The following is a 12,865-nucleotide window of genomic DNA, read 5'->3' as shown; positions in this document are numbered from 1 at the left end:
TATAAAGCCCTAAATTGTACAACCTATTAATTTCCAAAAAGCATGATTTGTTTATAATATCTTGTGAATACTTTGATGAAAGAATCATGATATGTATGCTGTTAAAGCCAACAATGAACATTTTTTGAACTGGGGTTAGATATTATTAGCCACCATTTTTTAATAATAATTGAGAATCTTTAGCTTGGCTATAGGTTTAAAGAAATACTGCAATAAATGTATTGTCTGTAATTTTACTTCACATCCTTCACTGGAAACGAAAATTCATCCTGTCTGCAATTTGATGATAGTGTTCTCAATTGGGAATGGTATGACAATATGTATTGCTTTCATCACACCAGCAACAGCTATTGTGGCATCAACAATGCTATTTTTGTTAAAGTAGCTACTGTAGCATGAATAATGGCATTTTTGTTCAAGTAGATAATGTGGCATCCACAATGGCATTTTTGTTCAAGTAGATAATGTGGCATCGACAATGGCATTTTTGTTCAAGTAGATAATGTGGCATCAACAATGGCATTTTTGTTCAAGTAGCTACTGTGGCATCAACAATGGCATTTTTGTTCAATTAGCTACTGTGGCACCCACAATGGCATTTTTGTTCAAGTAGCTACTGTGGCACCAATAATGGCATTTTTGTTCAAGTAGCTACTGTGGCATCAACAATGGCATTTTTGTTCAATTAGCTACTGTGGCATCCACAATGGCATTTTTGTTCAAGTAGCTACTGTGGCACCAATAACGGCATTTTTGTTCAAGTAGCTACTGTGGCATCAACAATGGCATTTTTGTTCAAGTAGATAATGTGGCATCCACAATGGCATTTTTGTTTAATTAGCTACTGTGGCATGAGCAATTGCATTTTTTGTCAAGTCCTGTGTTTTAAAGACAATCTTAATAAATTGCTGTATTCAACTGAAGTTTTGGCAATAGGCATCGACATTGTACCTTAATATGCTATGATTCCAGGCATCATGTTTATTTTGTTATATAGCTGTTCTCAAGTGAGAAACACTTTGTCTGTGGAAGTCCTGTGATGGAATTAAGGGTAACAGCCTTTTATTTGATGATCAGAGGACATTAATGGTGGTTTACTGTCATAGATTACGTTTTAACAACAACACATCAGTGAAACCAGTAAAACATATTTGTGACAGTAAATCCTCAAAGCCTCAAGTACAAAACAGTTATCCTTATTCTAAGACAACATTGAAAATTTTGTCACAAGGAAAGCAATGGCATCAAACTGGCATCAAAATCTACAAAAGTTTATTGTGCATTCAGCCATAATTATAAAATGATTGGTTGTGAAAAAACACCACAGAACTTATCTATTATTAAAGAATTGTACTTAGCTATAATTTTAGAATGATTGGTTGTGGAAACCTCCACAGAACTCACCCATCATAATTAAAAATGATTGGTTGTGACGGCCTACACATAAATGAGCTATAATTATAAAATGATTGGTTGTGACAGCCTACACATAACTTAGCTATAGTTATAAAATGATTGGGTGTGACAGCCTACACATAATGTAGCTATAATTATAAAATGATTGGTTGTGACAGCCTACACATAACTTAACTATAGTTATAAAATGATTGGTTGTGACAGCCTGCATTAAACTTAGCTATAGTTATAAAATGATTGGTTGTGACAGCCTAGACATAAATTAGCTATAGTTATAAAATGATTGGTTGTGACAGCCTACACATAATTTAGCTTTAGTTATAAAATGGTTGGTTGTGACAGCCTACACATAACTTAGCCATGTATAGCCTATCTTGTGCTGAAAAATGGCGTTAAGCCCTACAACAATAACAACAACAACATCAAGCATTAAAAAAATTCAACAGAAAATACTTTGAATTTTCTTTTGATCATGAGTAAGTGTACTTTCATCTTATTTATAATATGGATTAGTAGTATTCCAAAAGGTTATTAAGAAGCTATCTACATGAATCTCATCTAGTCAAACATTAACTAGTTATTATTAATGTCATGCAGGGACCAAGCTGTAGCAAGGGCAACTAGATCTGCAGGCTTCCAGGTTCCACGCATGGTTAACTCCCCATTGAATAGAAATGTCCATGCTCCTGAGGAGTGTGTGGTAAGTCTTAATAATTTTTATAAAAGCTTTATATGAGAGAGGTAAAAGAAAATCATGCATGTTTTTATTCTGATGAGTCTAATTGACAAATTGTCGATGTAGCTGATTTAGAGAACTTTACAAACTTTACCTCCAAAATGATTAGATAGAATCATTGATGTTTGAAGATTTTCTCATCCTTGCTTGTTCAGTTTAAAGTGTAAACTTGGTAAACAAGTGAAAAGTTGAAAATTTTTGTATATGGAAAACAAGTGCACAAAGAACTTAATAGTTTTTATAGCAAAAATAAGGACGTGTGTCTATAAAAGAATGGTATTTTCTCAGTAATGATTGGTCATTTTAAGTGTATGTATAAGTGGTCAGTGCAGTTATTTATCATGTTCTGATTCTGTCTGTTTCTTCTTGCTATCCTACTTTCTTTAATATATTTAATCAGTTTGTCTTTAATACATTTCATGTCAATAAGTGCACAGAGAAAATCATACATATAGACCAAATAAAAAATGAGCACATACAGACCAAATAAATAATCAGTACATACAGACCAAATAAAATAATCAGTACATACAGATCAAATAAAATAATCAGTACATACAGACCAAATAAAAAGATAAACACATACAGACCAAATAAAAAAATAAGCACATACAGACTGACTAAAATAATCAGTACATACAGAGCAAATAAAATAATCGGTACATACAGAGCAAATACAATATTCAGTACATACAGACCAAATACAAAAATAAGCATATACAGACCAAATAAAAAATAAGCGCATTCATACCAAATAAAAATAAGCAGTACATACAGACCAAATAAAACAATAAGCACATACAGACCAAATAAAAAATAACCACATACAGACCAAATAAAATAATCAGTACATACAGACCAAATAAAATAATGAGTACATACAGACCAAACAAAAATATAAGCACATATATACCAAATAAAAAGATGAGCACATACAGTCCAAATAAAATAATCAGTACATACAGACTAAATAAAAACATAAGCACATACAGACCAAATAAAAAATAAGCACATAAAGACCAAATAAACAAATAAGAACATACAGACCAAATAAAATAATCAGTACATACAGACCAAATAAAAAATAAGCACATACAGACCAAATAAAAAATAAGCACATATCAAATAAAATAATCAGTACATACAGACCAAATAAAAAAATAAGCACATACAGACCAGATACAAACTAACATACTGACCAAATAAAATAATCAGTACATAAAGACCAAATAAAAAAATAAGCACATACAGGCAAAATAAAAAAATAAGCACATACAGACTGAACAAAATAATCAGTACATACAGAGCAAATAAAATAATCAGTACATACAGAGCAAATAAAATAATAAGTTCATACAGACCAAATAAAAAATAAGCACATACAGACCAAATACAGAAATAAGCACATACAGACCAAATATAAAAAACACATGTATACTAAATAAAATAATCAGTGCATGCAGACCAAATAAAAAAATAAGCACATACAGACCAAATAAAAAATAAGAACATATAGACCAAATAAAATAATCAGTACATACAGTCCATATAAACAAAATAATCATATACAGACCAAATACAATAATTAGTTCATACAGACCAAATAAAAAATGGGCACATGCAGACCAAATAAACAAATAAGCACCTAAAGACCAAATAAAATAATCATTACATACAGACCAAATAAAAAAAATTGCACATAAAGACCAAATAAACAAATAAGCACATAAAGACCAAATAAAATAATTAGTAGATACATACCAAATAAAAAAATAAGCACATACAGACCAAATAAAAAGATAAGCACATGCAAACCAAACAACATAATCAGTACATACAGACCAAATAAAAAATAAGCACATACAGACCCAATGAAAAATAAGCACATACAGACCAACAAAAAATAAGCATATACAGACCAAATAAAATAATTAGTGTATACAGACCAAATAAAAATATTAGCACATACAGACCAAATAAAAAAATAAGCACATGCAGACCAATTAAAAAATAAGCACATAGAGACCAAATAAAATAATCAATACATACAGTCCAAATAAAAAAAAAAGCACATACAGACCAAATAAAAAATAAGCACATACAGACCAAATAAAATAATCATTACATACAGATCAGATAAAACAATAATCACATGTAGACCAAATAAAAAATAAGCACATACAGACAGATGAGGATGTGCTATATGATGCACTACATGCAGTATCAATAGCCCTGGGGAAGGAAAGAAGAATTTATGTCATTTCTTACAAGGTCTATTGAAAGATAGCTGTTAGTGATGATTATTTTGTAGTTCAGGAGGATGATATATCTGCTACAGCTGAACCAAGACCATCAGCTTCCAGTGTTAATGCAATGTGTGACTTTCATTTGAATGAATCAAACCCAAAACTTTCAGAATGACATATTCCCATGGACCCAGAAATCCTGGAAATGGAACCATCATTTTTCCCAAAATAAAAGTTAAATCAGGGGTGTCAGACTCATTTTCAATGGAGGGCCAGATTTGATATAAATTTACTTCACTTGGGCCATACTTATTATGAATAAGACAAGCATACAAATTTGACACTAACAAAAGACCTGGTCTGCAGGCCAGACTAATGAGTAGGTAAAGGCCATATCTGGCCCGTGGACTGTATGTTTGATACCCTGAGTTAAATTGTCTCCAATTTTTGGGGTGATGTGGTTTAAAAAAATGTATAATGCCACCCATGTAAGACTTCAGGAATGTTTTGTTTAATAAAACTACAGCTGTTTCTAAAAATGTTGCTATTTTACAGAAAAGTTTAATAAAGTTATATAACTGCTCATTTTACTGTAATGTTAAGCTTCAGGCATCCTTACAAATTTTTTTGTCATTTTACAGAGCAGTTTGATAAAAGAATATATTGTGAAGCATAAATTAAACCCGGATCAGGCAGAGGCAATCAGAAGAATGGCTGCCATGTTTACTGGTACAGACGGCAGTGCTGAACCTATCCTTTTGATTCATGGTAAGCTAATAATGTTTATTGATGCCAGAATAATTTAATTTTGGAACAAATATTTAAGAGTTTAATGTTTTTGAATCATTAATTTATCATATTATAGCTTGTCATTAGCAGAATCTTGTCAGAAAATCATCAGTGGGCATTGAGTAACTGAAATGCTTTATATTTTCATACCCTGTTGTTAGCCATATACTTGAAATCTGAGATGTACCTTTATGTCCAAAATTACACCAATTCTTAGATTATAAAAAGGAACAGTTTATGCTTCAAGAGAAATTTGAAATAGAATTAAGTCAACTATAGCTGTCATTTGGCAATGGACCCCTTTCACAGTACGCAGATTGGACAAGTTGCTGTTCTGATATCGAGCTTTAAAAATCAAAACAGGGCTGTCAGTGCTGAGTGAATGTTCTTTATGTTGACTTGGAAGTGGCGGTTGGCATTAAAAAGTGAATAATATCATGACATCATATACATGTACTTTAGTGTTGATAAACCGAAAACTTAATATGAGCATTCAGAATATCTAACAATAATAATAATAATAATAATAATAATAATAATTAATAATAATAATAAAAATAATAAACCCTTTCCCTGCTATGTTTTTAAAAAAAAATAAATGCACACTCTGCCAAGCGAATGAAAAATTTCTCTTGGAAATTGGTTTTATACAAAAGATTTGTTTTAGAGTGTATTTTATCTAATTTTGTGCTAAACCAATTTAAGCAAGTTCTTTTTAAGGTTTAACGATATTTTTCAAATCATGTTTTTATCTATATACATTTTAGCTATCAAAGTATGTTTAGAAGTATGTAGTTTAAATAAACTGTCAGTGGAAAAACAATCACTGTCCGTGCAGATTCAGAAAGCAGCAGTTGTAACCACCCTTTCTTTTGAATTTAAATTTAAAATAAAATTTTCCTTGATACCATTGACTAATTGTGATGTACAGATTTTAGTCTTTAGCAAAGTCTAGTTGTCCTTCACAAAGGGACTATTGTTAGCTTGAAACCCTGAAAATTTCTACGTAAACCCATTTCCAGAATCCTGGATCTAAGTCTGACAATGATCTAAACATTTTTAATTAAAATAACTTATTCTAATGTTTGGTATTTTGAATTAAAATAACATTATTCGTTAGTGTGGTATTTTAATTAAAATAACTTATTCTAATGTTTGGTATTTTGAATTAAAATAACATTATTCGTTAGTGTGGTATTTTAATTAAAATAACTTATTCTAATGTTTGGTATTTTGAATTAAAATAACATTATTCGTTAGTGTGGTATTTTAAGTAAAATAACTTATTCTAATGTTTGGTATTTTGAATTAAAATAACATTATTCGTTAGTGTGGTATTTTAATTAAAATAATGAGATTCAGTATTTTGGTATTTTAATTAGAATAACATATTTCTGTTGTTTTATATTTTTAATTTATCTATAGTTTTGGTATTTTAATTTTAGATAAAATTATTCTATAGTTTTGGTATTTTATTTTAAATAACATTCTATAGTGTGGGTATTTTATTTTAAATAACATTTTTCTATAGTTTGGGTATTTTATTTTTCATGGATGCAATCACCTTTCAAGATACAAATAAGGTCTGTTCCTTATAATTTTAATCTCAATGACATGCCTTTCAGCAAAAAATGCAAATGCAATGTCATATTTTCAAAATTTGTTCCTTTCATCTCAGTTTTTGTTTTTCCGACTAAATAGTCATAAATCTTATATAAAGTCATTACTGCTGATTTTTATAAAAATCTACAGAGACAGTTATAACAGATTGCAAAATGATGGATGTCAACATCACACTTAACACATATTTTTTTAACTGTGAGAGATCCTTTTTCCTGCAAATTAGGGCATAGGTGCAAGATATGAGCATGGCTGTTTGTCTGTCTGTCTGCTGACACTATGATTGTTCAGATTTAAGATTTCTTTTAATTGTTTGACGGTTAAACACTGTAAATCCTCTAGGCTGTAATTGATATGCTTCTCACATTCTGAAATTTTGATTATAAATCTCCCAGTCATGAGCACCTCATTTTGGAATTGCGAGATAACTCAAGAGTGTTATTTTCAGGTATTTTGAAACTTGACCATTATACCTGGCAGCTATCAACTGTGACTCAGTGACCAACATCTGTTTGTTATCACCCCCACCACCCAAAAAAAATTCAAATATGCTAATATTCTGAGATTTGAAAAAGAATCTAGTAGAATGCTTTTTTTTTTTTCGCAGGAGTTTTTGGTGCTGGAAAAAGCTTCCTCTTATCTATTGCCATTTTGTTTCTTGTCCGCCTGTTTGAGATCAGTGACTCCTATTCACCAGGTGTTCCCTATCCATGGAAAATCCTCATTTCTTCAACCACTAATGTGGCAGTGGACAGAATATTGTTAGGGTAGGTGTTGACTTTAGACTTTTGATTTCATCTTAATTTTATAATTTTTTAAAAATCATTTTATATGATGTAGTCTGAAAGGGTTCAGATGCTGGTATAAGATGGTTTATCAGACGATAAAAATAAGAATATGGTAGAAACCACCATTGACGTGGAAGGGAGCCAGTTGTGTATCAGGACCAGCACAGAATGAATGACTTTCAATGTTACTGTATTACTTTGCTTGTAGATCTGGGTTTTGCCAGTCATATTTTATCACAAGACATATCATGACAGTTGTCTTCAATACAAAATGTTGTACAATATTATCACATAGATAAACTGGAGAATATATTGTTGATTCCACATTTTAAAAACAAAAGTTGTATCGTTTCATGAATCTAGTATAGTCTATGCTTGATTCCCAAATAAACCTAAATGAATTTTTATTTTTAATTTTTTTGTCTTTCTGTATATACAGTAGAATTGCAAAGGGCCAAATGGCATGGCACTTGTAGATATATTGCATGACAAATTTGCCAGTTAAAGGTTGTAAATTGTGCTTTCTTTGTTTAATTTGTCTTATTGTATGTAACTAATTTAAGATAGTTGGTTATATTTCAAAGTGTGTAGGTGTGGTGGGGGTGTTATTGAGATATGTGTGCTTATTAACTCATTAAGCCCTGGCGCTGTGTTTATGTGGCAGGAGGTATTAGCCTTCTGCCAAGCTCTGTAGCGTCAAGGTCATGTATGATACACTAAAGTGTGTGGTATTATAGAAAGGTAGACAGATATAGTTCTACAATGATGCCAAATAATCTGGGCATTTTAGTTGCACTACAAAATACAGGGGGGCCCCGAGTGGTCTAAAGCGCTCTTCATTACGGATCACTGCCATCTCACCTCTGTCTGCGGCGGTTCGAGTCTAAGATTCAGCCAATGTGGGGGCCCCGAGTGGCCGAGTGGTCTAAAGCGCTCTTCGTTACGGATCACTGCCATCTCACCTCTGTCTGCGGCGGTTCGAGTCTAAGATTCAGCCAATGTGGGCATGTGAGAAAGCTTGCCAGTAGCTTCTCATGGGTCGGTGGTTCTTTCCGGGGTTTTCCGGGTTCTTCCTCCACCATTAATACTGGCCGCCATGTATAGCCTATCGTGCTGAAAAATGGCGTTAAACCCCACAACAACAACAACAACAACAACAACAGCCAATGTGGGCATGTGAGAAAGCTTGCCAGTAGTTTCTCGTGGGTCGGTGGTTCTTTCCGGGGTTTTCCGGGTTCTTCCTCCACCATTACTACTGGCTGCCATGTATAGTCTATCGTGCTGAAAAATGGCGTTAAACCCCACAACAACAACAACAACAAAATACAGAGGGAAAAATCTAATTTTTTTGACCCATTTTTTTTCCACCCAAAATTCGCCTGTGGTCGGAATCCAATTTTGTGTCCGGATTTTAGACTTTTTGGCCTCAGGTCTAAAGCAGACCAGTCTGAACTGCACACAAACAGGTGAACCATTGCAAAAAGTAGGATAAGGTGGGCATTTGGAATAAAGAATGGTCTCGATACGAAAATGATGAGCCCCCTCCAAATAAAAAATACAACTAATTTTTTTGTGTGCAAAACCTTAAACTTTTACCCTTCTGCTCATGCGCAAGCAAAATGAACAATGGAAAACGATGTTTCTAACACAACTAGGCATTAGGCTAATGGAAAATCTCGTGGAAGTCAATATATTCGGATATATTCAGAAATCGCCCCCAAAATTTGTTTCCTACTCGTATTTCATGCGAAAAGGACAAAAACCTTCAGGAGTTAATGAGTTAAGTACAATACAGTATACATTTTTGGGAAGGTAGATTAATAATAAGTCTAATTTAGAGAAATTTATGAAAATGTTAATGGTTTGTGTTGCATTCTGCTGAAATCCTATATCAGTAGTCTGTATAATGATGCAGTATCCCCAGAGTAATTATTATTGCAATTTGTTGATGAATTGATAATATTGAAAGACCTATTTGCATATGGATGAAATCTTTGTCAGCATTTAACCTCTTCTTAGCCTTCATTTTGTTCTTTCATTTCTGAAATAAATGTAAGTCAACATATTTAAATTTGCAATAATTGTCACACTCAAAAACCATATTTCATTTATGCACAATCTTCTGATGCATCTTATCAATGTAGTTCTTGCTCATCATTGTAGTAGAGGTGCTTTGGTTCTGTGGTTAGTTTGCTGGATTGGTGACTGAAAGGGTCCAGGTTTGAATCCTACTATCAGAGAAGCTTGGGTTGATGACTCTTTTGTGTCTTTGTGCAAGGCACTTTAAACCAGTTGCTTTTGCACTAAATAACCTACTTGTGTTGTTTCATAAAACACCAACAACCAGCCAACCAACCAACATTTTAGAACAATAATTTGATTGGTTGGTTGGTCTTTAACAACAGTCTCACCACATTAGCTATATCATGCAGATGAAATGGGAGCTTAGTGCCTTTCCCAAAATGACACACAGAGACAGGCGACCTGTGCTGGTATCATGCTTGCAACCCTTTTACTTGGATGAAATGAATGACACGATATCAGCTTGTTTCTATGAAAACTGCAGGGATAATAAGTGCAACATCAGATTAACACCATGACATATAGGAGAATTTGGTTTTCTCTCAGACAGCTGCTATATGGGCATAGTTTGCCTTGTTTGAAAGAGACAAAACATTGTTTTACCTTAAAAGACCATGGACAGTGTTCTAGGGAGATTTTTTTCTTTTCTAGTTTGGGAGCTATCTTGTAAAATTTGATATATGATGATTGACACAAAATTCAGTAAGATTGTTTAAGTTGTAAATTATTTACATGTGTAAGTATATAAACTAGACTAGGTTTACCAAAACTGAACTTTAACATGTTTATGACAATAATGATAATGGATTAAATAAAATCCTAATTTAAATTGCAGATTGCTGGAACTTGGCTTTGAAGATTTTATTAGAGTTGGAAGTATCAAAAAGATAGCAAAGCCAGTTTTGCCTTACAGGTATGTTGGCTGGTGTTTCATTACATTGTACAGCATAACCTTCCATTACCTGCTACTTAAGAAATGAAGCATATTTGGCTGTTCAAGGGCGGTTGTGAAAACATACAGTTTGGATAGTCAGACATTTGCTGCATATGAGTGGTAATTGATAAAGGGAGGTAATTGCTTTGGATGTTGCTGTATATACTTGCTTATAAGTCGAGTCAAAATACAGATAACAAAGATCCAGATCAGATCTGTAGTGCCAGCAAATCAGGATCTGTGTTATTTATTCTACTGATTATTCATTACAAAATGCACAAACCCAGATTTCCTGGTGCATTATGTGATGGCATATCTGGGCCAGTACAGTTTGCAGTTGGACTAGTCTTATAAGTGAATATATTTGGTACCATTGATAACTTTAGTTCGTTTTTTAACACAAGTTAAGAATATCATTTATATTAACTTTATTGAGATATTTGCATCTTGACAGAACTGAATAGATAGTTTATTGAAAAATAGACTCGGCTTTATCTCCTGCTATTTTTTATCTATGTAAACACTGTATTTCCTGATGTTAATCATGTGGGCCAGTGAATCTGTAATTTTCATTGTAGAGTCAGTGTTAAGTGAATTAGAATAATATATACCAGTGAGGTGCATATATGGATGGAATTACTGTGTATGCCTCTGTAGAAAGTGCTTATTCATTTCTTTAAGGAATAACCATGAATTGGATTTAAATCGGCCGATGAGCTAAGTTGATCAGGCTTGGAGGTCACAACACTGAGTTCAAGCTTGAGGTTGAGTTATCACACTGACCCAATCAGCAGCAAAGTCTTGTATAATTGGTTGACATAATCTCAAACTTAACCTCAAGCTTGATAGTTTATGATCTCTAGGACTGGGTTAAAGATCTGAAACCAAGTAAATGTCCATTGTTTATGGTGTGTCTTGGTGAAATTAAATCACAGTACAAAATTTAGCATACTTTTACTAGGATTTAAATTATGCATTCATGTTTTTAAAAAAATCTTCTGTAATTTTTCAAAATAGTGTCCATGCCACAGGCACTGATAGTCAAGAGTTGCAGGAACTACAGAACATGTTGCGCAGTGGAGATCTCACTCCAGCTGAGAAGCAGTAAGTATGTTTCAATGTACCAGTATATAGAATCTTCAAAACTTCAGCATGTCAAAGACATTTCAGTGCATTTACTTATGTATGTCTATTTCTCTCTCTCCATGGTTACTCATGGCATTTATTCCATCTTCTAATTGAATTGTAAATGTTATATAAATTTTCTTTTGAGTATTGTTTGGTGGTTTGATACAGAGAAAAGCTTGTATAATGAGGTATTTGACTTAAATAATTTGTTTGAATGTATGTTCAAAGACTTGATTATAAACTTGTTTTGCATCTCTATCAATTTATGCTGCTTCCAGAGACTCCAAATTAGCAAACATTTTACATGTTAGTAATTAGTAAATACTAAAATTACTTTTTTTAAATACTGGGTATCTAATACTCTTCATGTTAAAAAATGAGAGAATTGTTCTTTGAGTAATTGTTCCTAACTGAAAGCATCTGCCCAGGGTTACAAATATGCTTTACTGAAACAGTCCTTAGTGTTATGGTTTTAACACCATTTGTCAGCACATGATAGGCTTTACATGGTGGCCCATACAGTAAGTGGAGGGAAAACTTGGGGAAACCCCCAATAAGAACCACCAACCCATGGAAAGCTACTGGCAAGCATTTTCACATACCCTGATTGGCTGAGCCTGAGACTCGAACCCACGTGGACAGAGATTAGATGACAGTGATCTGTAAAAGCAAGTGCTTGAGGCCACTCAGCAACCGACGGACCCAGAAAATGATAGAGGACTTTGTTCTATACTTTTGATGACATCTTGATTTGAAAATTCATGAATCTGTAACGATTTACTTACAGAAACACTTAATTTATTAATCTTAGAATCTGTTTATCACCTGTTAGACAAGGCATGTGCTACATATGGAGTCTGTGTGCCGAATCCAGCCCACATCCTGGTTTTATTGACTTATTTACATCATAAGGTGTGGCTCTAAAAACACAGCTTGCACCCAGGAGGAAGTTGCACATGCTTCTGTTAGACAAAAAAATGGTGAAAAATCTGTTCAAAATGGTCTTCAAGTTCATTTTTCTTAATAGTTTGTATTATTGTTTGTCTTCATACTTATCAATTTTTTTAATTAACAGCCATGTAAGACAGAGTATTGACAAGCACAGATTGGGAGAAAATAAAAAGGT

General features: G+C 32.9%; 1 protein-coding gene across 1 annotated transcript in view; it reads left to right on the top strand.

The window, feature by feature from the left end:
• Positions 1-12,865, top strand: part of LOC149802639 (5'-3' DNA helicase ZGRF1-like) — a 110,622-nt gene that overhangs the window by 49,293 nt on the left and 48,464 nt on the right. Inside the window, exons 10-15 of the mRNA XM_089951958.1 lie at positions 2,014-2,116; positions 5,040-5,166; positions 7,415-7,574; positions 10,513-10,590; positions 11,629-11,715; positions 12,815-12,863. Of these exons, the coding sequence (XP_089808084.1) occupies positions 2,014-2,116; positions 5,040-5,166; positions 7,415-7,574; positions 10,513-10,590; positions 11,629-11,715; positions 12,815-12,863 (604 nt within the window). The remainder of the gene's footprint in view (positions 1-2,013; positions 2,117-5,039; positions 5,167-7,414; positions 7,575-10,512; positions 10,591-11,628; positions 11,716-12,814; positions 12,864-12,865) is intronic.

This window comes from Sinohyriopsis cumingii, chromosome 3 (assembly GCF_028554795.1).
Source record: "Sinohyriopsis cumingii isolate HCF-2022 chromosome 3, ASM2855479v2, whole genome shotgun sequence".
Lineage (NCBI taxonomy): Eukaryota > Metazoa > Mollusca > Bivalvia > Unionida > Unionidae > Sinohyriopsis > Sinohyriopsis cumingii.
Note: the sequence above shows the minus strand (reverse complement) of the source record. Positions and strands in the feature narration are given on the sequence as shown.